This window comes from Euprymna scolopes, chromosome 44 (genome assembly GCF_053919585.1).
Source record: "Euprymna scolopes isolate OS-2025 chromosome 44, ASM5391958v1, whole genome shotgun sequence".
NCBI lineage: Eukaryota > Metazoa > Mollusca > Cephalopoda > Sepiida > Sepiolidae > Euprymna > Euprymna scolopes.
The window spans coordinates 43,829,642-43,856,968 of record NC_136525.1 but is presented as its reverse complement, the minus strand read 5'-3'; the positions used below and the strand labels follow the sequence as shown (position 1 = coordinate 43,856,968).

The 27,327-nt window shown below is 34.8% G+C and overlaps 1 protein-coding gene across 2 annotated transcripts in view; it reads right to left on the bottom strand.

The window, feature by feature from the left end:
- Window positions 1-27,327, bottom strand: part of LOC145268823 (uncharacterized) — a 212,281-nt gene that overhangs the window by 75,969 nt on the left and 108,985 nt on the right. Inside the window, exon 19 of one of the 2 annotated variants that reach the window (XM_080124465.1) lies at window positions 19,265-20,179. The exons of the other annotated variant lie outside the window; for it this stretch is intronic. Coding sequence (XP_079980591.1) covers window positions 19,697-20,179 — 483 coding nt within the window. The 3' untranslated portion in view covers window positions 19,265-19,696. Of the gene's footprint in view, window positions 1-19,264; window positions 20,180-27,327 lie in introns of those variants that run through there. 2 annotated transcript variants of the gene reach the window in all.

Genomic DNA, 27,327 nt, shown 5'->3' with positions numbered 1-27,327 from the left:
TTAATATAGATTAAGAAAAAAAAATCTGATCCTACAAATAGTCTTTCTTTTTAATATAGATTTAAAAAAAAATCCGATCCTATAAATAGTCTTTCTTTTTAATATAGATTAAGAAAAAAAATCCGATCCTTCAAATAGTCTTTCTTTTTAATATAGATTAAGAAAAAAAAATCCGATCCTACAAATAGTCTTTCTTTTTAATATAGATTAAGAAAAAAAATCCGATCCTACAAATAGTCTTTCTTTTTAATATAGATTAAGAAAAAAAAAATCTGATCCTACAAATAGTCTTTCTTTTTAATATAGATTAAGAAAAAAAAAATCTGATCCTACAAATAGCCTTTCTTTTTAATATAGATTAAGAAAAAAAAATCTGATCCTACAAATAGTCTTTCTTTTTAATATAGATTAAGAAAAAAAAATCCGATCCTACAAATAGTCTTTCTTTTTAATATAGATTAAGAAAAAAAAAATCCGATCCTACAAATAGTCTTTCTTTTTAATATAGATTAAGAAAAAAAAAATCTGATCCTACAAATAGTCTTTCTTTTTAATATAGATTAAGAAAAAAAATCTGATCCTACAAATTGCCTTTCTTTTTAATATAGATTAAGAAAAAAAAATCTGATCCTACAAATAGTCTTTCTTTTTAATATAGATTAAGAAAAAAAAATCCGATCCTACAAATAGTCTTTCTTTTTAATATAGATTAAGAAAAAAAAATCCGATCCTACAAATAGTCTTTCTTTTTAATATAGATTAAGAAAAAAAAAATCCGATCCTACAAATAGTCTTTCTTTTTAATATAGATTAAGAAAAAAAAATCCGATCCTACAAATAGTCTTTCTTTTTAATATAGATTAAGAAAAAAAAATCCGATCCTACAAATAGTCTTTGTTTTTAATAAAAAAAAAAAAAAAAAAAAAAAATTGTTACAGGAGAATATTTTATGTTACATCAGTAAAGGGATAAAATCTTATGAAAAAAAAAAGAAAAGAAAAAAAAAAGCAGAATTATTGTAATCTGGAAATATAGCTCAGTGGTAAAGCATTCGATTATAGATCGAATTACCCCTTGTTCAAGCCTGGTGTACCTCACTATTTTATTTTAATTTTTCTTATTAATGCGTTCAATTCATGATAAAAGAAGATGTGCCATTTAAAATTGCCGCAAATCATTTCTTCGTTTGCATATTTTAAAACTATACATTAATCAGAAGTGACTTTTCCAGGGCATTTATCGTCAATCCCAAATATTAGCTGAGGTGACAAACACAGACGGAATTTGATGAACGACACTATCATTATTTATTTATTACTTATTTTTTAATTTTTAATTTAATTTTATTTTTTTGCGAATTAGATCATCGGGAAAATTATTCCTCGTAATATATAATATTCAATAGAGGATTGATTCTGTGATAATACATACGCAATATTCATAAATTAAAATATCGTATTTAAGCGTATTGTACGACCGGCGTTGCCCGGTCGTACAGCTAGTGCAATAATAAATGCGATAACATCGATTTTTAATGGAAATTCAATTTTGCTACTTTGGATTTTCGTTCTTATTCTAAGCAAGCACCAAAAAAAAATAATCAATTTTTATTCACCTCGTATAAGTCATATTGTAACATAACGCGGACGCGCGTATGCAAATGCATACGAAATGACGTCATTGGAAAGGAAAAAACAAAGTCTTTAAAAATAAGATCACGTTAGAGACGAGAAGAACGTTCGAGCTCACGCGAGAGGCGCGGATACGTTCGAGGGACGTCATAGCGGTAACAAGAGAATGAAGAAATGTTGTACAACAACAACAACAACAGCAACAGCAGCAGCAGCAAAGCGCGTTGAAGTTCTTTTCTTATTCTTTGTCTGCTTTGCGACTTAAGCCACAACGTGTTGGTTCCCGGACGACGTTAAAATATTGCCATCGAGGCGTAAGGGGATTAGTGTAATTAGGGGCCAGATTTATAGTGGGCGTCTCAAATGGGGAACAAGAAGAGAATTTCAAAGGCAAACAGTATTTGAAGATATTTGAAAAGATCGCGTTCTCTACATTTTAGAGGGTTTAAGGTGAAGGGGTGGGATTTTGCTTAATAAGGAACTTAATTTGTTGTTTTTTTTTTTACTATATAATATTGTTGTATTGTATGAGAGGTGGGAGATATTAAAATAGTTACGTTACATTGTATGCGGATATATATACACACACACACATATATATATATATATATATATATATATATATATATATTGTTCTTATAACGGCACCTATTATAAACGTATAAATTGCATGTATGTTGTTTAGCCAGAAAATATGATATCGACGTATAAACTGAGTCATGTTGTATCAGTGAGTTATCACACAGGTATATATTACAATTCATATTTACATAAACGTATCATTTTTTATAAGAATAATAATATATGCTTCATACCTTTTCTTTCTCCAAGAGTTCTTCTATCTTCACTGCTGAGCTCCGTGATGAAACATGAAATGACCAACATAATAACCAATTGAGACCTCTGTTCTTCCTTCTTTTGTGAAACCACAGGACAACACTTTATATTTTTAAAATATAAATTTATTTCAGTTGTCTCAAATGGTCTTCACTAGAGTCTGCATTACACTTCTACGTGTTTGTTTATTTATTTTTTTATTTATTTATTTTTTTATTTTATTACATTTTCACCCCAAACAAGGCAAATTGCCACTTTGGTGTAGGGGGCTACTATCAGGGGCAACACTACTGGGGTACTATGTAGGGATTTGGGCAGCAAGGTGTCGGTTCACGTTACACTTGAACTTCTGCACGTTAGTACTGTTGGGGAAGCAGGGACCTGGAATGGAATTCCAGAGTCTAGCGGTTCTGGGGAAGAAACTATTGGAGTAAAAAGATCTTTTACATCTAGGGATCTCTACAGTGTGGGGGTGGGATTTAGCAGCCTGTCGGGTTTGTCGAGGGTGCTCACGTCGTGGGGGCACAAGTGATTGCAGTTCGTCAGAGCATTCACCACTAAAATACTTGTAGAAAAGGCAGAGGGATGCAACATTTCGTCGATGGGACAGAGGCTGAAGCTTAGATGCCAGTTCAGGGCCTATCAGGTTTGCGACTTTCTTTTGAACCTTGTCAAGGAGCGAGAGACTAGTAGCAGATGCACCAGCCCAGATGTGGCAGCAATACTCTATACATGGGCGAATGGTGGCCTTATAGAGGTACAGGATACTTTCGGGTGTTAGTAGTTTTCTAGCACGATAGAGAGAGCCCACCTTTCTTGCAGCGGCCCTGGCAATGCCTTCAATGTAATTGTTCCAACTCATGTTTCCTGTGAACGTTAGGCCAAGGAGTTTGAAAGATGGACTCTCAGATAAAGAGTCGTTGGCCATTGCTATGGGTGGTAGAGAGGGCTTCTTGTAATTATTGAATGAAACTAGTTTAGTCTTGGCAGCATTGAACGCGACCAATCACTTTTCTCCATAGCCTCGCTTCCTGGCTTCAAGTACGTCTATTCACTCTCGTGACTAAACTCCAACTCTCCGACTCTAAACTTCCCGACGTCCTGACCTCATTTCCGTTGTCATCATTCAAAAGGCACATGTATTCCTTACGTGTGACCTTTCCACGTTTGCCTGCCCAAGGTTTTTTTGTTTATTTAACGTAGCTAATTTATGTAAACGTCTTCAGCCAAATTCCATTGCTATACTTTATTCTATAAACAATAAATAACTACCAATCCAAACTATTTTAAGAATATCATTAAATAGTATATATATATATATATATATATATATATATATATATATATATATATATTATTCCTTAATTGGAATTCATTTTTTTTTAGATGAGCATTATATATTAATTTATTTTTATTTCGGACTATTATTCTCATCTTTATTAGTTGTTGTTTTTCATCTTTTATTGGTTTTTGTTTATTCACAACGTTTCGGCCAACTAATTCCTCTGGCCTTCGTCAGGTGGTAACCGCGACGGATAGGAACTTCGAATCTCCTAACTGCATTCTCAGCCATCACTGCCATCCGTAGTTGTTGTCGTCTCACCACATTTTTGGCCAATTAACCTCTGGGATGCTTTGGGTGGGATTGAAACCGCTATCTTCAGACAACGTGTCGCAGTTGATAGAGACGTTGAATCTCTACAGTTCCAGATGAACGTTGTCTGAAGATAGCGGTTTCAATCCCACCCAAAGCGTGCCAGAGGTTAATTGGCCAAAAATGTGGTGAGACGACAACAACTACGGATGGCAGTGATGGCTGAGAATGCAGTTAGGAGATTCGAAGTTCCTTTCCGTCGCAGTTACCACCTGACGAAGGCCAGAGGAATAGTTGGCCGAAACGTTGTGAATAAACAAAAACCAATAAAAGATAAAAAAAACAATAACTAATAAAGATGAGAATAATAGTCCGAAATAAAAATAAATTAATCATTGAATAGATAGATAAATATATAGATGGACAGATAGATCGATAATAACTAATTAACTTCTAACAATGTTAATTAGCTAAAAATATAAACCTTTTTTTTTTTTTTCGAATTATTTAATTCCGGATCTGATAATTTTGGAAAAAATATGTACGTCTCAAGTTCTTGATATCTTCAAATATTTATTCATGATGTTTGGTTTGGTTGTTTTGTTTTACGGCATATCAACTATTTTCGGGTGAACGAAGGTTTTAACTACAAGTTCGTTATATCTACAAATAATTATTCATTGTGTTAAATTCAATGCTTTTTACGGTATATCAACCCTTTTTGAGTTGAATCATTTTGATAATAGATTTCATGCTGAATGTTAAATTTAAATTTTTACCCTATCTTCTGTTGATCAAATTGTTAATTGAAAGTACAGAATAGTTAACAATGTTCCTTTTTCCCCACTAAGAATGAGTTTCTAAATAATAACCTTATTTCAGCATGGTCCGTAAACTGCACAAGTACCCGATTTAAAAAAAAAAAAAAATTACCGCCAATTTTTTTAGGATGAAAAAGAAAAGTAGAATCTCATGGAGAAGGGGTCCTTTTTTCTTCTTCTTCTTCTTCTTCTTCTTAAACAAAACTGACTTGGTTTAATAAAATTGTGTTTGGCATACCACTGAATTATTTTTTCTAAAGAATAAAATTGAATAAAGTTTATTCTTACAAGAATGTTTATATATTTGTCTAGCGATTAAACATAAAAATATATATGACCCCCCCCCCTCAAAAAAAAAAAATCCCGTTTATAATTAAAAAAAAAAAATCAAAATTATGCAATGGGGGTGAAGTTGGCTTTTTTTCTTCTTAAATGTTTGATCTTTTTTTTTTTAATTTTTTGTTATATTACATAAGAAGGGCTGTTTCCTTCTCATATAAATAAGAAGACAGACTAGATAAGTAAAATGATATTAGGAAAAGGCTAGAATCGAACCCTGTATGCAAGTGTTAAAAAATAATGGATAAATTGAAATGCTAGGAATGCAGTCGATTGTTAATTCTTTTAGAAATAACTGAATATTATTTATGTCAGAAAAAGAACGATTGTCCATTCTTTTAGAAATAATTGGAAAATGAATATGTCAGTTAAAAAAAATGGACAATGCGAGTTTATAAATTAAAAATAGGTTAAATATTGAACAATTAAAATTAAGAATTCTTTGTTTGTCAAAAGTGTTTTTGGACGGACATATGTAAAATCCACGTGAAATTTATTCACGTGAAAGAGCCACAGTCTGACGTCATAAACAAAAGAGATTCTCAATAAAATTGAGATGGGGTTCTAAGCTAGAAGGAGATAATCAGACAATCGTAGTCAGAGAGCTGATCCCCTTAGAGGCGAAGGGTGGAAGAGAGACCATGTAGCTATACAAGTTTGAATTCCTGACATCATCAATCGGCTGATGAATAAAGAAATCATCTAAAATTTTGTAACTGTCTTCATGTCGTCAGTCCACCAGCTGAAAGGTAAATGAACTTTGTATATCATCATTTGTAAACGAACTTTGTATAATCCCCTCCAAGTATTATGTGTCCTCCCACCATCATCAATAATGTATCTCCCCCTCCTCTGTGTTAACAGGAACTGTTGTATAAATGTCTCAGATCCGTAATAATAATAATAATATGAAGTCCTCAAGAATTGTCACAGTCGTTGTCGTGTGTAATCTATATAAATGAAATTATCATTCTCGTTCTAAGTCCCCGTTATATGTTTATAATATGAACCCCCGCAACACAGCAGTTACAATAAATAAGAAATCTGCATTAATTGAAATATAATATTTATGCATATTTTATGCGTATTTTACGATTGGGAAACGCCAGGCGGCCATCTAGTATATATATATATATATATTTTGTCAATGCGACGGTTGTAGGTTCAATCCACGGCTGGGGAAAGGTGTTTGTCTAGCCGCACTGATGAGTTGTGATACAACGAAACAGTACTGTATGTGGATGACAATTAAAGCCCCCCCCTCTTTGGGTTGAGCACTTTGTAAATATATTTTCACCCAACGCATATTTAAAAGCGATTAAGCGAAGCCTATTATTAATTTGTTTGTAAACAAGCTGATGGTTCGAGCACTGTGCGACGGGAGGGTGTGAATTTAATACACACTCTATGAGAAATATTTACAGCACTGATTCGTAGCCGAATGGTGAGAACCGCCGACTGTCAATGCGACGGTTGTAGGTTCAATCCACGGCTGGGGAAAGGTGTTTGTCTAGCCGCACTGATGAGTTGTGATAAAACGAAACAGTACTGTATGTGGATGACAATATATATATATATATATATATATATATATATATATATATATAATTATTCAGAATAATGAAATACAATAAATCTATTGGTGTGCAAATCCAGTGATTATCGGTCTTACAAAATATTATTGGATGTAATATTTTATATAAGAATATCCCAGCTAAATAAAATTGCTCAATATACTAGATAGAGCAAATAAATCATAATTTAGGAATTTAAAATTTGTGATTTGAAAAAGTTAAATTTCAAATATAGAAATGTTATTGTATGCAAGGCAAAGAATACAGTATAGTAAAATATATTTCCTTAACCCATGAGTTTTTGATGTTTATACACCTCCTTGGAGGAGTAAAATATATTTCCTTAACCCATGAGTTTTTGATGTTTATAAATCTCCTTGGAGGAGTAAAATATATTTCCTTAACCCATGAGTTTTCGATGTTTATACATTATTAGCTCTTATTCTATGTAGCTAAAATGATTAAAAAAATTTAAAAACATTTAATTTAATTTTCTATGTTTATTACCTTTAGCAAATTAGGTGTAAACCTTTTATAATATTTGCTAATATTTTTCCTCCGAGGAGATGTGTAAACATCGAACAAAAATATAGAAATTTTATTGTATGCAAGACAAAGAATACAGTATAGTAAAATATATTTCCTTGTATAAACATCGAAAACTCATGGGCTAAGGAAATATATTTTACTCCTCCAAGGAGGTGTATAAACATCAAAAACTCATGGGTTAAGGAAATATATTTTACTATACTGTATTCTTTGTCTTGCATACAATAAAATTTCTATATTTGGAATTTAATTTCTTCGAATCACAAATTTTAAATTCCGAAATTATGATTATATATATATATATATATATATATATATAATTATTTCCGAGTTCCAAATATCAAGTCTTTTCAGTTGGTCATTTATTACCTTTAAAAAGGTAGCCATTACAATATTGTTTTGTATTGCAACTAACAAGTCTGCAAAATTAGGTTATTGCTGCATATTTAGTCACGTACTCATCAGATGCTTACCTTAAAAAATAAAAAAAAACTTATAAAACGCCATTTTCGACAACTTACATGCATTATGTAACTTACACGCTCTGCCGTTCCTACTCGTTTCGAAGATTACGATCACACACACACATATATATATATATGTGTAGATGTACAAATCCAACTGCTTAATATATCTATCAGGCCAGAACGAACCATAGATTGGAGTTCAGATGAGTACTTGCCATGAAAATAAGTTGAATGACTTGCAAAAAATGTCAGCGAAAAAACCGACCCTCCCTGTAGGAAACTGTGAAGTAATATTTGTCATTCAAAGGGTCGAGCTTCAAAATGATACCGATCTAGTGAAAATCCGTCGCCTCTGTCGAAAGTTTTTGCAAGATATACATACATACATACATACATTTTAAACAGACAGATGAGATTTATATTATAGATTACTTATTCCAATTAAAGATTCAGTGTCAATCCTACTATTATTATAGTTGGGTCATTCTAACTTAATATTTAAACCCACACCCACCATTCCTTTTATTTAATTTCATATTTTGATAAATACAATTTTAAAATTTATCTTCAACCTATAATTATCAGGTTTAAATCAAAGGTTAAATGTTATTAAATACAATTAAACCCAATTACTATTTCTAATTTACTAAATAGATATATGCTGTTAAAACTAGAGTTAATGTCTACCATTCTATGTTTGTACCTCTAAACATATATAGATATATATGAGTAGGTAATATATATATATATATATATATATATATGAGTAGGTAATATATATATGAGTAGGTAATATATATATATATATATATATATATATATATATATATATATATATATATATATATTCTATTACGTTATTTATTCTGATTTTATATATTAACTTCACCCCCAAACCTTCTGTGGTAAATTTTTTTTATTTCATTTCATTTATTTTTCCTCTTACAATGTAAGTCGTTAATTTACTCTGTTGAACCTAATCAGATTTTGGTCGAGACAGGATATACCTAGATCCATGCAAACAATTTTGAATTACCTCCTGTCTTTTGTTTAGTAGACTTTCTTTAATCATGCCCATATTCCTTTAATTTTCTTTTAAACTTTATGAGTTCCTCTTCTGATAAGTCAGTGGGGAGAAGATTAAAAAATTGACATTAATTATATGAATAGTTCTGTGCTATGAAACAATCCTTTCTTCTGTAGAAAGCAACCTATTAAGTCGCCTGAGGAGGACTTCTGGTTTTAACAGACCATTTGTCCGAAACATTAGCATGTCCAGTGTCACAACCATGTAAATTTGTTCATATTAATAAACTTAGTCTCTATTTATTTATTGAGTATTCCTCATTAAATTTGTTAGTTATCACTTTTGAATATGGTATCTCTCTCTCATATATATATATATATATATATATATATATATATATATATATATATATATGATGAAAATAATGGAAATAGTATTCCGACAAAATAGAGAAAATAAAAAGGAACGAACCGTATTATGTGTTCATCAACGTTTCGTCTTTATTTCGAGACTTCCTCTGGATGAATACCAGTACTGGTATATTTTTTGGTTTCTTAATCTCATTCATCCAGAGGAAGTCTCGAAATAAAGACGAAACGTTGATGAACACATAATACGGTTTGTTCCTTTTTATTTTCTCTCTCCCTATATATATATATATATATATATATATATATATATATATATATATATATATTCAAGCACGTCTGATTGAAGAGGACAGAGTTATTCTCTTTTTCGATCTTTCTGGATATTTTTTTCATTTGCCGAGCGGTCTTTTTAATTTCAGCTGGCATGTTATATAAAATGGCGTCCAAAAGTTGTTATTTGACCATATTCTTCTCAAACGCTTTCTATCGGTGCATCCGATTATCGTCAGGAGCGATTGTTTTCTTTTTCTTTTGGGGCTTGGTGTATTTATATATTTTTTTTTTAATTGGCTATAAAGGTGGGTGCAGGAGGGTTATAAATACATACTCTCATCTTTTATTTTGTCTCAAACTTAGTTCTGCAAGCCCCTTAGGGATCCACCTATTTGTTTCCAGCCTTAATCAAACCGGAAAACAGTGGGTGATCTGCCATCTAAAGAGGGTTGGGAGGGTCTTACTAACATTTTTTATATCCTCCTTGGACTTTTTCCCCTCTCCACGCAAAAGAATTTAACATAACTTCATTTCTGCCCATATTTTATATATGCATCAATCTATTTATGGAATATTTTTGTAGCAGTTCAACCTGGCTCGGGCCCTATGTACTGCTCATAACTTTATGTGCATATGTATATGTTAAGTTCTGAGATATTTTGTTGAACAAAGATGGCGGCGTAGTTCAGATCAGTAACCAAGATGGCAACCAAGAATCAAATGCAGTCTGTGGCATAGTTAACCTCTTAAGTTCTGAGATATTGTGTTGAACAAAGATGGCGGCGTAGTTCAGATCAGTAACCAAGAATCAAATGCGGTCTGTGCCGTAGTTAACCTCTTAAGTTCTGAGACATTGTGTTGAACAAAGATGGCGGCGTAGTTCAGATCAGTAACCAAGATGGCAACCAAGAATCAAATGCGGTCTGTGCCGTAGTTAACCTCTTAAGTTCTGAGATATTGTGTTGAACAAAGATGGTGGCGTAGTTCAGATCAGTAACCAAGATGGCGGCGTAGTTCAGATCAGTAACCAAGATGGCGGCCAAGAATTAAATGCGGTCCGTGACGTAGTAAACGGCGAACTGATTGAATCCAAAATTTGACAATTTTTATAATAATTTTGGGACGTTTTCATTGGTTGTTTAGCACAGCCGTTGGTTATAAAAATGATTGGTGAATCCATTCGTCTCATACCCCCATTACAAGTCAAAAACATTTTACAGTATATATATATTAAAAGTTTCACTCATATCCAGGTAACCTACATCTAAAATTTCAAGTCTTTAGACCCAAAATTAACAGAGTAGTTTGCTAGACACTGCAAAGGTCAAGTCTTTTGAACTTTGACCTCTTGGCAGCTCAAATTTTCAACCCATACCGATTAAAAAGCTTGCCCTATTTCTGAATACATTTTATGTAAAATTTCAAACATTTAAACCAAAAATTGATTGAGTAATTTGGTAAAAACCGCAAAGGTCAATTTTTTTAAAAGTTTAACTCAAATTTTGACCTCTTAAAATTTATTTTTGGTGCTCAAATCAAATTAAAAATTTGGATCCATGTCCGAGTAACCTACATCTAAAATTTCAAGTGCTTACACCCAAAATTGGTGAAGGAGTTTGGTAGAGTTTTCAAAGGTCAAATTGTATTACTTTGACCCCTTGACAGCCAGATTTCTAGCAAAAAAAAAAAAAAAAAAACAACTAAAAAGATTTTCCCAAATCTCAATACTCCTTATGTCAAATCTCGAATCTATAGACCGAAAATTGACAGAGTTATTTGTTAGGGAAATGCACGCAGACATTTTCGCTTTTATAGATATATAGACAGATATAATTTAAAAAAAAAAAACTCAATTTGATTGGGGAACAGTATATCGGACACCCTCTGGAATGATTGTTGCAAGTGAGAACGTTAGTTAGGGATTCCCCTTAGATAAGTAAAAAGGTTCAGCGTCAAGGATAACTACAAACCCCCTCCCCATTTTTTAAGTTGGTCTTATGCCTAATTGTTTGGGGTTTTTTTTTAACTAATATTTTTAATTTTTACGACCTTGTGTCACATTTTGCTTTCATTTTAATATTTTGAATGTTAATATTTTGAATTTATTTTAGTATTTTGAATGTTAATATTTTGAATTTATTTTAGTATTTTGAATGTTAATATTTTGAATTTATTTTAGTATTTTGAATGTTGATATTTTGAATTCATTTTAATATTTTGAATGTTAATATTTTGAATTTATTTTAATTGATGAATTTAATTGATTAATTTGAATTTTAATATTTTGAATTTTAATATTTTGAATTTATTTTAATTTAATTGATGAATTTAAATTTAATATTTGAATTTATTTAAATATTTTTATTTTATTTTTTTTACTTATTCCTCCCTCAATTTCTCTCCCGCCGTCTGTGCATCTTTTCTTTTTTCCCCCCATTCTCCTTTTACCGTCTCTCCCTGTGACCCACCAATCAAAATTATTTTAAAAGTCGAAAAATTAATGCCTGCATTACAATTTTTACCATATTTGAAGAATTTCGATCGAAGAAAGATTTTCTGGTTGGATTTTTATCCGTACATCCCCTGAAACTCTTATAACGGGTGGGTGAGTTTTTTTTTTTATTATCCACCACCCCCATCAATGAAATCTTGCCTTGTTGAATTTGTTTTTTTTTTGTTGTAAATAAAAAAAAAAAACATTAATTTTTTTCTATTATAAAATTAAAAAAAAAAAATGGATTTAATTTGGGAACAGTAGATAGTATACCCCCTAGAGTGATTGTTGTGAGAACCTAATGATAAAAAAAACCTTAAGCAGTAGTTTTAAACAGCCCTTTTCAGGGCCACCTTTTTTCCACATTAATTATGTGAATCACAACACAAACTACTACCATGCTAGTACTATTGCCTGCCTGCTTCCAGAGACAACCTTTTTTCAACCAGCAGACTCCAACTTACTTCTGCGGTTTCCAGTGCCTGTCGCAATTTCCTGTAGCCTTCCAGCACCTTCCTGTAGCATTCCAGTGCTGGTCGACATCAGGCTATACAATCCAATGCCATGCCTGTCAATGCCCAGCTACCCGTTCCCATGTCAGTAGTTGTAAAGCTACCCCCTTCCAGTGCTGGTCGATGTCAGACTACCCAACACTAGAGCCTGTCAACGTCCAGTTACTTTTACCAGTGCCAACAATGTCCAGCTCAGCAGCCTGCTGACGCCAATCTTCCAGTGCCCACTGATGTCCAGCTCAGCAACCTGCTGAGGCCAACCTTCCACTGCCCACTGATGTCCGGCTCAGCAGCCTCCTAACGCCAACCTTCCAGTCCCCACTGATGTCCAGCTCAGCAACCTGCTGAGGCCAACCTTCCAGTGGATACTGATGTCCAGCTGAGGACAACCTTCCAGTGCCGACTGATGTCCAGCTCAGTGACTTGCTGATGCCAACCTTCCAGTGTCCACTGATGTCCAGCTAAGCAGCACACTAACACCAACCTTCCAGTGCCCACTGATGACCCGCTCAGTGGCCAGCTGACACTAACCTTTTAGTGCCCACTGATGTCCAGCTAAGCAGCCTGCTGAGGCCAACTTTTCAGTTCTCACTGATGTCCAGCTTAGCGGCACATTAACGCAAATCTTTCAATGTCCAGCTCAGTAGCCTGCTGATGCCAACATTCCAGTGCAAACTGATGTCCACCTCAGCGGCCTTCTGACACCAACCTTCCTGTGCCCACTGATGTCCAGATCAGCAGCGTGCTGACGCCAACCTTCCTGTGCCCACTGATGTCCAGATCAACAACGTGCTGATGCCAACCTTCCAGTGTCTACTGACGTCAAGCTGATCCAGATTTACTTGGACTGACCACAATCTCCAGACCATTTCAAATGGACCATTTCCACTTTTTTTTCTAAAATAAAAGACAATTTGGGGTCTTTAACATTACTCCAGATTTTGTCATTCTTCCTTTTGCTATGTAACCAAGTACGGGTATGATATCCCGTTGAAGAAAAATAACCAAAAAAAAAAAAATAAAATTGGGGCATCATATGACTCTCTGTGGTTAATAATAAAAAAAAATATTTATTGTTTGTAAAGATCAGTCTTAAAGTGAAGCAGTTGTTTATTTTTGGAAAAGAAAGTTTGGGAGATCAAATGACGGGCAAGTTTTTTAAAAAAAAAAAAAAAAGGAAGATATACTCGTGACATCCAAAGGGCAGGCACGAATGTGTATATATACTCGACAACAGCAACCCAAAAATGAGTTCGATGAGATCAATACTCGATCAGCTCTGTGTTAAGATCTAGCAGAGTGGGCTTCAACTAACACGTTTCTTCAACTACCGACAGCCTTATTTCAACTCAGAACATTCCTCAAAACAACTAGAAGTAACTAGAGTGACGGATTACTTCTGGGTACTGTCAAAGTTACAAGCTGCTGTTTTCGTGCATATTCTCAGAATAGCTACACACCAGCTACCTTCAAGACTCTGAAATGCTATAAGAACATTATTAACGCGAATAAACTTAGGTTCATTGTTTATTCGTATGTGGAATTGTTTTAATTTTCTTTTCACCACACTAAAATCCACGGCTCTCTTATTGTCGATGTTCGTCGTTAGGAGGGTACACAACGACAGGTCCGGAGGTAATCAACCGATAATTCTGTCACTTTCCCATACCAACAACTTTAGACGGCTAAGAATTATCACTGGAAGAATGAAAATAGTGAACTGTAAACCACCAGTCGGGTCGTTTTCAGGCTGCCGTAATTAGAGTGGAAGGGTTCCGAGGTCGACGATCATCCTCAACCAACCGGCTTGGAGGGGGTGACAGCTATAGCCGTTCTCTTCTTGCCTCTGTGTCTACCATTTTAGTTGTATGGTGGATTAGTTGTTCCCCTCTGCAACAATGTAAATGGCTATATGTCAGTCTGTCTCCATATTTTTCAAACTATCTCTCCCGAAAATAAAAGTTGCAGAGCAGCGCTAGGGGCCTTAAATGATTGGATTTTTACGTGTCATCCTTTTTTTATGGGTCTTTAGCCGGTTAAAATAGTTTTTAAGGGGTCAAAATTGAAAAAAAAAAAAACATTAAACATTTTGTACATTCATGCTGGCTTTTTAATGCCTGTTTGCTTTAAAGGTATAAAAATTGGTATCAAATCTCTTGGAAGCATCATTAGAAATTGGAAAACTTTGAATAAATGGATAAAAATAAAGAAGAGTTTGTGCGTTCTTTTTCTTCTTCCTCAACAGCAGCAGCAACAACAACATTTGAACGTAACAATACAAGGATTTCATTTGCAAGGAAAAAAACAAAAAAAGCAATAGAACTCTTTTGATCTCTGAAGATTGACCTGATATTGACCGAAATTAATAAGAAATGTTTCAACTTGAAAAAAAGAAAAAGAAAAAAACAATGTACAGCACTCGTCTGCTTTCAATAAAATCTCCCCCAATTATCTCCCTTTCACTTGTTACTTCTCTTTTCGCGAGAGCAGTGAATTAGTAGCAACTACCATTGTATGGACACCAGTCATAAAAAGCGCTCACCTCTTTACACATTTTTTACGATTTTGAACACCAGAAAATTCATCATAACTTTTGTTTTACTGAACGAAAATTGAATAAATTTTTTTCCCCAATATAGCTGAGAAGACGATCTATAAACTAATAATTGTTTGAAATTTGGTTGAAAAAATGAGTAACAGAGAAAAAGCAGTTCTAAATAACTAAAACTGTCACTTAATCATATATTCAAAAATGGTAGTGCTTGAGTAGGTGTATCAGAATTTTTGTAGGAATTTTTGTCACCCCTAACAGGAAACTGCAAATAAAATATAAAAAACTTGTTAATTTCTCTTTTAAAAGTGGGTTGTTTATTTTCTTTATGGATTATACTTCCAAAATAAACTAATAAAGTTGTTTTAAAAGTGATAGAAATATTTTTATTTTTTTAAAACAGTAATGAAATTAATTGAATTTTATGAGCTCAGTGTTTTTCAATTTTTAAACTTTAAAAATCTATCAAAATTTTTCTATTGATTCAATTTTTACGATATTTTCAGGGTCAATGTGAAATTTTATGCTCTTTCCAATAAACAGAATATAATATTTTAGACAAACGTTATTTTTTTTAATTCACGCCCCCCCCCATTTTCAAGTGTCTATTAAAAAGTAAATAATTAATTTACTCACCAAAGTTTTATATATCACAAATTGAAGATAAATGATCAATAAATAATATATTCAAATTTAAAACAAAAAGTAGTGTTTTTTTTAGAAATTTACCTGTAAAGTCCGAAGTTTAAAACCTTTAAAAAAAAAAAAAAAAAAAAAAAAAAACACGCAGTTTGTTGTTTTTTTTTAAATGAAACCTTGGTCCTTGCTTCTTTAATTGAAAAAAAAAAAAAAATTAGGGCTTGAATTACATTTTTCGAGTAGTTATAAGCTTGGAAAGACGGGGTGGAATTATTCAATATTTTTCATGAAATTTCTGACACACCTAGTGTTTGAATGATATCTTATCTAACGCTAATGTTTGATAGTGTCTAACTCCCGAGGAGCTGGTTGCCGTTCCCAGGATGTTTCTCAACCAACTAACAGCCCACGTCATAGTAGATATATGTTGGTTTAATTTGAATCTTATTCTTTCTATCAGCAAAGATAAATAAAATTCAAAGGAAGTACACGAGCTGACTATTAACCAAGTTCTTGCTGAGCTGTCCTTTTTTTTTTTTTTTTTTACTCGCGTTCACCCCTAACAAGGAATATCACCACTTGGACATAAGCGGCTACTATTTGGGACCATGCCTAGGGGAAAAATTAAGATGTTGGTTTATGCTACATTTAAACTTTTGCATAACAGCCCAGTAAGGTGAGATTTTGTTGTTAAACAGGTTTGTTGGGGATATGTACGTCATAGAGAACGATTTCATCAGAGCACATTTCACTAAAATATTTGAAAACAGCAAGATCCTCTTATATAATCTATTTCTCTTCATATTTCTACCTTTACTGATCATCACGGTCTTATCCCATCTCTGCAACACTCATTCAGTAGAACATGGTTTGGTTTGATTTGGTTATTTTAAGGCATATCAACTCTTTTCAGGTTACTTAATGTCAAATCCAGTTATTTTGGAAATAGTATTCATGTTGCATCCAGTTATTTTGTAGAAGGTTTTTATTCTTTAAGCTCTTTGAATCTTCAATCACTGGTTTGTATTGTTTGGTTGTTTTATAGTGGATTTTATCGTTTTTGTTCCCTGCCCTACAGAACATGAATGAGTTTTGCAATGGGTTGGTTGGTTGTTTTTGTATTACGGCATATCAACCCTTTTCGGGTTATTTAATGCCGAATCCAAAGATTTTGAAGAAAAATTTTTTTAATAGAATATATTTCTTGTTTTCACGTCGGTTTCTATTTAACCCATAGTTGGGACCCTAACAGGTACTACCACTCTGGGTCAGAGTGGACCTGGGAGCAATGGTAATTAAAGGGTGGCTCCACATTCCCCAAAGCCCACAACCTGGGGCCTCACCACTGGATATAGTTTAAGGTCATATCCAGGACCCCCATTGAGGAACTTTTACCCTCTGCAGGGGGGGGGGGCAGTCGGCGTATTCTAATGCCCCACCGACAGGGCTGTTTTTGCAATGGGAGAGGGGAAAAGGTTACACTATTAATGTTTGGTACATTTTAAGTAGAAAGAGAATGGAGGAATGGGAAGAAGGAAAAGGGTGGGGGTGGGGGGTAAATTGTTGTTTTTAGTTTTGCAGAACATAATTAAGTTTTGCGAAAGGATTGGTTGGTTGGTTGTTTTGTTTTATCCAGGACCTTTGCGAAAGGAAGTAGAAAAACAAAAAGCATTTATGTTAGGTGCATTTCATCTCAGGAAGCCAATATCTTCAGACAGCCTGATCTGGTAACATGGACGGTGGGGGTATATATATTATGTAGATGTGCAGAAACTTGTGCATCGTCTAGTGCTATAAAATGTTCTTCTAATGAATACAGAGTGTATATACGTTTGTATATACATATCACAGCCGTCTATATGATGTGTGTATACATGCGGGTTCGTTCAATCTAGTTTTTCTATAGTCTGTTGAATTGATGCGTTTATAACACTTACGACAGTGTTGATATATTAACAGATGAAGTTTTAACAACGGACATTTCATGGAAAGTGCTCAGCTGAGCTTCAATCTATGGTCCCCCCTCGCCAGACTTTCACGAAAAACACTCGTATAGCCAAAACCACTATCAATAATTTCCCACACTCTTTATCTGTGCCTAAACCTAAATGCAGATTCCATGAACAAAGCTTCTTTTGTAGAACTGCACACCTGTGGAACTCACTTCCGTTTTCCTGCTTTCCAGCTGACTACAATCCGATTGTCTTCAAGTCCAACGTAAACAAGTTCTTGATGAACCGTCCCCCTAAGTAATACAATTTACAAAATTCCCACTACTTATGTTTACTACACTATAATCACAATGACTAATATATACCCATTAACCCTTATCCTCGAGTGGCCTCCAGGCATTGATAAGTGGTGATTCCAGTGTAAAAGCTGCAAAGAAGATCCATCTCAATGAATCAACAAATCTCGGGTTGTCTTTTCAGCAACTTTATTACCGATGTCCCCCATTGGCAAGTTGCAACACTGATTCACGACTAACGCATTCTGATCCCCTATACTGGGAGCCATCACCATCTGTCGACTATCTTTCTCCCTTTATCAACTCTGACTGCGTCTTCTCTCTCTCGCTCCCGATCTCTGACTAATCAAATCATACGTCTTTTCCAAGCTCAATCTAAAGTCCACGTCACTTTAAGTGACCTCTACGTAAGACTACGTCAGACTCTAGAGGTCAACTTATTTTTAAATTATTGTTTGTGTTCGAACATTCTTTTCTATTAAAACATCTTAAATAATTTCATCTGTAAATATTTATTTCACTATAATATTCTACTTTTACAAATATTATAACGATCATAATTATCAGCGACGTTGCACTACCGATATCTAACACATCTGAAGAAGGTCGGAGGTCACATTGGCCGAAACGTTGTGAGATTAACACTCGAGATGAAAACAGTAGTCGGGATAATCCAAATAGTACAAATTATCAGTCCTTATCTAAAAAAAAAATCATAAACTTTTTTTATGTATTAAAGATTTTGATAAAGTTATTTTTATCGAAATTTTTCATTTGTGCCGCTTTTTTCTTATTCTTCAATTTTCTCCATTTTACTGCTGCCATTTTTACCGCGGCATTTTTATCTGAATTTGATATATATATGATGTCAAAACATCGTTAAACTCATGACTCACACAGCAGCCGCCGATAGCGTAGTGGTTAGGAACCTTGACTGTCGTACAGACGGTCGGGTTTCAATCCTGGCCTGAAGTAGTTGCCTGTCTAGCCGCACTGATGAGCTGTGAAACAGCGAAACAGTACTGTATGTGGATGACTATAATGCTCCTCATCTTTTAATCTAAATTCGAGATATATGTTTGTGTGTGTGTGTAGAATGTTTTTTTTTTTTTTGTAAAGGCGGCGAATTTTAACTTGACAACTGTATTTTCTTTAATTTCAGATTTGGCAACTATCGTCCAATCAAATTATACGTATCTTTTCCAAATACGATCTAAAGTCCACGTCACTTTAAGTGACCTCAATGTAAGATTACAGACTTCAGAGATCAATGTATTTTTAAATTATTGTTTGTGTTCGAACATTCTTTTCTATGAAAACATCTGAACAAAAAAATTATTTTCTCTGTAAATATTTATTTTGCTATGATAACATTCTATTTTTACAAATATTACAATGATCATAACAATCGTCGACTAGCATACCTTCAGCATTGACCTGCTAATCTAACAATCCTCGAGTGACTTTTGGGCCTTGATAACAGCGACTCCCTTGCAAAAAAAAAAAAAAAAAAAAAAAAAAAAAAAAATTGTGGATCGAATTCCTTACAGATTCCCGAGTTTGACAAGATGCACCTGAAGAAGGTCAGAGGTCACAACAGCCGAAACATCGTGAACATAGCATCCAAATAATCGATTTTATCTTCTTCATCCTTACCGTCTCCACAGACCACGCAGTGTCACAAACGGAACTTGCTATTTTCCATGAACAAAACACCAATCACGGCTCCTTCTTTGGCATCAAACACCGAAATAAAGACTCCAAGTGGATTACAATATGGAGCAATACGGAGATGCATATGAAGCGTATGTGGACATATAGTTCCAACGTCCCTCACTTTGTGGCTCCGTGGATTTATCTGCACGAGTGCCCCCAGCGGCACCTGCGTCGTCATCATCATCATCATCTGAAATATCATCAAATTCCCTCTCGGTGGTCTCACTGTCATCATCATCACTGCTCTCAATGCTCCACTCAGACGGGTACGCTAAAAAGCGCTCGCACGATGACGATGATGTGGCTTGGGGTAACCGTCCACGTCTCACATCCTGTCCGCTACTGCTGCTGCTGCTACTACTGCTGCGACATACAGCCGTCTTCGTGGAGGATGATGGTTGGTGATAACTGAGCGCTTTCATTCGACTACTCCTCAATTTGTGGAGGTGGTTACTGTCTTGGCAGTCCATCAAGTATCCGATCACTGGCAACGGCAAAGGGGCCGCCCACGGATTTGGTTCAGGGACAGAGTAGTTCTAAAAAGGAAAGAAAAATAAAATAACACCATAAAAAAAATCGTAAAAATACTTGGTTTATAGGTTTCCATTATAATCATATTTTTGCCCAGGGCAACGCCGGGTAGCCTTGCAGATATATTCTTACATGTAATGATATTGTCAGATTGAAAAGGGGGAAAAAGAAACAAATATAGGAATAAATGAAAATATAATTATTCCCCAGATATGGAGATATTCCAATAACAGGTATGACTTGTGATCCTGCTGTATCATGAAATTTGGTTCAGAGAGAGAATAGATTATAAAAAAAAGAAAAAAAAAAAAAGTACCATAATATAATAAATTCATCATCACACTTGGTTTAACGCTCATACCATTAAAATCAAATTTAAGTACCCCCCCCCACACACACAAAAAAAAAACTCCTTTGACATTACAACTAACCCTATGTCTGGATGGCACCTCTTCCAAAATAAAAATATTTCCTTAATCCCATCTTATCATAATATGCGATTTAACATCTCTACTGTAAAAAGAACCACATGCTATGCTGCTCAACAACATTACTGACCCCAAGATTGTGTGTTGTGAATTTCTTTTCTTTCATTTTCTCTTATGGCCGTGTTGTCGTCTCTCAGACTGGCGGCTACCAAGGCGGGGGTACGCATGGATTCACAGATATGAAAAAAATAAAATAAAACAAATGCAAAAAAAAAAAACACAAACTCCAACATATCAACCCTCTACACTTTAAGTGTAACATTACCCACATATTAGCATGTAGGGATCCAACACATTGTAGACTCCGTCACAAGAAAAGAAGAGCAAAGAACTTTAACTCGTCGTTTCAGGTTTTAATAAAAGACCTTTATTCGTCATTCTCCGGTCTCAGCTGTGACATTACGCACGTATATCTAAAGTAATTGTGATCATCAGTGTGCCCACACATTCTTTTTTTTTTTTCAATAACTTTTTTTTTCTTTTTCTTTGCCATGACATCACTTTGCACACGGCTCGGCCATTTGCATACAGCTGCCATACACATGTCTGCACTCTGTTGTAACGTGGCCATTACACTAACTGTTTGTTACAGTTCAAACCTCTCTCTGACCCCCACGCCATCTGGCTCCGTCGCAAAGGAACAAACAAACAAAAATAAATAAATCAGACTCAGCTTTTCTTTCTTTTTTTTTTTTTTTAACTTAAGTCGTTTATCACCGTTTTTCTTTCTCCCTGTCTTGACACCAGCTTAAAAGTCTCTTTTCTGCTCCACTATACGCCGTAGACAACCATTTCTTATACATCCATCTTTTTCGACCTCACGCTTTCTTCTTCCTTCATTTTACACGTCCGTCTCCTTTGGTGCCAACTTTGTTTCTCCACGACCACGTGGTGTCCATTTTTTTCTTCCTTCATTTTACACGTCCGTCTCCTTCGGTGCCAACTTTGTTTCTCCACGACCACGTGGTGTCCATTTTTTTCTTCCTTCATTTTACACGTCCGTCTCCTTCGGTGCCAACTTTGTTTCTCCACGACCACGTGGTGTCCATTTTTTTCTTCCTTCATTTTACACGTCCGTCTCCTTCGGTGCCAACTTTGTTTCTCCACGACCACGTGGTGTCCATTTTTTTCTTCCTTCATTTTACACGTCCGTCTCCTTCGGTGCCAACTTTGTTTCTCCACGACCACGTGGTGTCCATTTTTTTCTTCCTTCATTTTACACGTCCGTCTCCTTCGGTGCCAACTTTGTTTCTCCACGACCACGTGGTGTCCATTTTTTTCTTCCTTCATTTTACACGTCCGTCTCCTTCGGTGCCAACTTTGTTTCTCCACGACCACGTGGTGTCCATTTTTTTCTTCCTTCATTTTACACGTCCGTCTCCTTCGGTGCCAACTTTGTTTCTCCACGACCACGTGGTGTCCATTTTTTTCTTCCTTCATTTTACACGTTCGTCTCCTTCGGTGCCAACTTTGTTTCTCCACGACCACGTGGTGTCCATTTTTTTCTTCCTTCATTTTACACGTCCGTCTCCTTCGGTGCCAACTTTGTTTCTCCACGACCACGTGGTGTCCATTTTTTTCTTCCTTCATTTTACACGTCCGTCTCCTTCGGTGCCAACTTTGTTTCTCCACGACCACGTGGTGTCCATTTTTTTCTTCCTTCATTTTACACGTCCGTCTCCTTCGGTGCCAACTTTGTTTCTCCACGACCACGTGGTGTCCATTTTCTTCTTCCTTCATTTTACACGTCCGTCTCCTTCGGTGCCAACTTTGTTTCTCCACGACCACGACCACGTGGTGTCCATTTTTTTCTTTTTTTACAGACACAAGCTTGAGCACACTTTCCAATTTGCACGCACATTCAAACGCTGCTCCTGCTGCTAATACAATCGCTTGCCAGCCATCCTTCGGCTGCTGCTGCTATTTTCATACGATCTCACATGCGCTCTGTTATGCTGTTACATAAGGTTTACATCTCCATTCTGTTGAGGCAGTGTTTATTATCAGTTGATGACAGCTCACTTCAATCTCCTAAACTCTCGATCGGGTGTTATGGAGTTCATGACATGCATAGCATGGTTAACGCTGTGCTGGGTTGAACGCAACTTGTCTGTGCCAAGGAGTGCAAAGGGATAAACAAAGATTACCGATGACATTGATCAATCCCAGGACTTCTGTTAATAGAGCTGTGTTGTGAGACAGGTCAGAGAGTGAATTTTGGGTGTGTGCGGTTAACGGGAATAACAGCCCCCACACATGTACCCTGATATAAATAGAAACTCACATGGGGATTTTTTTTAGAGTTCGGTGGAGAGTTTAGTTGGGACAGTTCGTCAAATCAGTTAGAAGGCAGTAAGTGAGATTCAAAGAAGAACTGGTCATCTAGGAAATATGAAGAAGAGAAAGAAAAAGAAATCAGAAATGGGTTGCGTACGAGAAAAAAAACTTTCCAGAGAGTGTGAAGACTTCATGATTAAAGACTGTCTCCACAATCAAGAAACGCGTCATGATTTTTGGAATATGCATTTTGGTCAACAAAACGAGAATAAGAGAACAGAAGAAGGTAAGGCACACCCACGCAAACAAAGGAAAAGCACACACAAAGAGACAGACGGTCACGGCCATGTCCCAATTATATAGACATCACAGATACGATAATATATCATATCATCCATCTCCCACACACACAGGTACATAACACTGGTCTAAGCCATGACCTGCGTTCCACTGTGTCTAACATGCAACTGTCATCAATCGAAGTGTTGTCAAGTGTCGCAAGCCCAAGACTGTCCGCAAACTGTCACTGACCGTCGTAAACTGTCGCAAAACTCGTCGTCCACTTTAAATAATGAAATTACACCAAATTCCCCCCTATTAACGATTACTACACTATTGTTCTAATGACTACTTCAGATCCATTAATCCTTATCCTCGAGTGGCCTTTGGGGCCTTGATAAGTGGTGACATCCTTGTAAAACAAACCAAAAAAAATAAACATTGACATCCATTGTTCGGTCCTGTTCTCCTGTTATTGCCCCACCTTCATTAACAATCTTATTTTAGTTCCTTTTGTGTACCTTGGTGAACAACTTTATATCCATTATTCTAACGATAAACCTATTTCCCTGTTTTTTTTATTATACTTTTTCTCTTTCTCACCTACTTCCTAACACTTGGGGAGGGTCGTCATAAGTATCCCAGTACCATTAACCCCAAATCTAAGCAACAAGCCCCCACCTCCACAAATAAAAATTCCTCTTAGCCCCATGATTATCTCTATGTCCAAATAGCTCCTCCTTCAATATAACAACACTTATTTTACCCTCCACAACTAACCCTTAGTCCGAGTGGCAAGCCCCCATTCTATCAAAATCCTCTTCAAAAACAACATATCTTCTATAAAAAAAAAAAAATGCGAACAATTTCACATAGTGAAATAAATTGATTAACTGTCTTAAAACACCAGAATGACTCAGAAATGGATTATCTATAATATAAATCTCACCTGTCTGTTTAAATGTATGTATGTCTGGTTAAAATTTTTGACAGAGGTGATGGATTTTCACGAGATCGGTATCGTTTTGAAGCTCGACCCTTCGGATGACAAACATTGAAAAATTGGTTAAAAACATTTATTCTTTCACCCTCAACAGGGCAAGGGTCATTTTTTTTTTTGCTGATATTTTCGGTATTATTTATTTATTAATGATAAATTTAAATCATTTTTATTTAATTTTCTGAAATTTTTGGTAGAATTCCACCCCAATCATAGAAGATTTTGTAATATGTTTTTTTTTATTACAGTTCTATATTTTGTATTTTTATCTCATATAAGTTAATAGGGTAGCACATGTGTTATTTATTTTGTGTGTTGCGCTCACATCCGAGCGACTATCGTTGAATTGTTATGGACTTCCATTTCTTGTAATAAATAATTTTACTAAGAATTCTTCATAAGTTTTGGTTTCGATTATAGCTGAAGCAACTCAATTATTTTTTTTAAATCGCAACTTTATAACATATAAAAATCAATAGAACACTAACTCTATAATAGTATACATAAAATTTGCAAGAATTAAAGTATCATATTTAAGCATACTTAAAAAAAAAAAAACGATTTCGATTTCAGTTTTTGGCACATAAAATGCATTACAACTAAACTTTGAGTTAACTTCTTTTCTTTTAATGAATACATGGCATTTTTAAGCAATCGCAGCATATTTATGCGCATTTACTGCAGATTATTTGGGAACCATTCATTTCTGGAGATTTTCAATAGCATATTCAGATTCCTTGCACAAAAATACACTTATATGGCAAATTTCATTGCTTAGTCTTGTGTTTTAACAAAGATATAGCATTTTTACTGAAAAAGTAGTGCAAAAAATGTGACAAAACGCATATGGTCTTAAAGAGGGGAAAATATCCAAACACACAGGGCATAAAAATAGTCATAACTTCCTTGATTTTAATTGGATTTGAAAAATTTAAAAAGATTCTTTCATAGCTTATCAAGCTCTTTCTATATATATCAATATTGAAATATTTTCAGCCATTTAAATTTTTTCATGTGTATTGCTATTATTAGTACAACGTTTCGGTCAAGTTGTCTCCCTGGCATTGTGTTTTAAAAAAAAACGAAAACACGCGTGGAATGATTGCTCGCTGTTTCGTAAACCACGTTTTTTTTTTTTTTTTTTTTTTTTTTTTTTTTACTAATATTGAAAATTAGGATAAGGATTCAGTTAAAATTGAATCATAGAAAAGCCTTAAAAATATCTTAGTGACCCCTGAAAATTGGACATTTTTTCATGATTTACGGACACACCCTCAAACCCACGGTCAGAATGCTTGCAATGCAGAGCTAACCCCTCTTTTCTTTAGTTGAGAAAAAATATGAATTTCATACCCGTGGAAGGTTGTATTAATGACTGAAACGTTGCCCCAATTCAGAATTACATTTTGTTTTTATCGTAGACATAGTTCCATTTCTTGCATTGTATAAAACATCTCTCTCTCTCTCTCTCTATATATATATATATATATATATATATATTTATTTTTAAAATGTAATTATCCACTGACACGTGTTTCGTCGTCTACGACTCATCAGAGTGGCTGAATATAGTGAGATTCGAAATCGGGACCTCACGGTAATGGGGGTACTAAATTGGTTAAAGGGAAAATTATTCCCAACTCGCATTTAGGTAAAAATACACTTTCGTAAAATAATTGAATTAATTCAAAACATATCGCTAAAATGAAAACAAACAACATCTAAGCAAATCGCGATATATCCAGACAGTTGGCGAGATGGGTCAGAGATAAGGGGTTTATGCTCATTACTGTGAGGTCCCGATTTCGAATCTCACTAAATTCAGCCACTCTGATGAGTCGTAGACGACGAAACACGTGTCAGTGGATATTTACATTTTAAAAATAATATATATACCGCTCCCCATGTGGGGGTACCAAATTGGTTAAAGGGAAAATTATTCCTAACTCGCATTTAGGTAAAAATTCACTTTCGTAAATAATTGAATTCATTCAAAACATATCGCTAAAACCAAAACAAACATTATATATATATATATATATATATATATATATATATATATATATATAGGGTGAACCGGTGCGGGGGAGGAATTTTACCCCCATTTACATATAATGGGAAATAACTGCTGTCAGGAGTGCTGTTTCATCTCTAACTTGAGTTGTCCATTTAATAGAGTTGCTTCCCTTGAATAGCATTTTCTTTCCAGAAGGCAGGTTGGGTAGAAATTTGACTGCTTCAAGCTGAAACACATTATCTTATTCCATCCATCAAGTACACCTTTCACACTTTTCATGATGAGATATGGGGTGGGGGTGGATTTCCCAACAGTCATTCTGTGGAGTTCTAAAGGATTATGCTAGCAAAAGCAGTTGCTAGGATATATGGGGAGAGTCTGACATCTGCTGAATTTATTCAGAGGATGGCACAAGAGGAGGAAGAAAGGCAGCCTAAAAGAGCAAAACTCAGGCCAACTAAAAAGAGGGAGAGAAAGGGAAAAGGGAAGGGAAAAGGAAAGGGGAAGAAATCAAGAGTGGAAATATCTACTGATGACGAGTTCAATTGTGACATTAATAAAGATTGGCAGTCAAGATGGTCAACCTGAGTTGGCAACAACGATGAAGATGAAACTTCCTTAGCAAGAAAGCAGAAAGTAAAGAGAAATGGAAAGGGAAAGAAAGAACATGCTATCATCTCTGATGACAATTCCCACATCGGAACAGTGATGAGGATGACAATAATGATGAACAAACTTCGTTATCCCGGTCAAGAAACCTCTTCGAAAACTTTTCAGCCAAACAATAGGCTAGGCTACTTTGTGCGGGGTGTAGAGCTGGCTTTGTTTGTGTTAGATGCCTTTGAAAAAGACACTGTAGGCCAGTTATATTGTTACTTACACTTTTTATGCTCAAAGGAGGCAAAGGGAATGGAAGGAAGATGGGGGTTGGAATTGCCCCTTTTTTCATAAATATTGAAATTGATTTAAAATGTGCTTTTTTCACTGACCCCTGTTACACGAGTTCAATTTTTTTACATATAAAACTGTTTTGACCTATATATGTGTGTGTTAAGTTTTCTTTTAATAAAAACTATTATTTTGTCTTTGGCA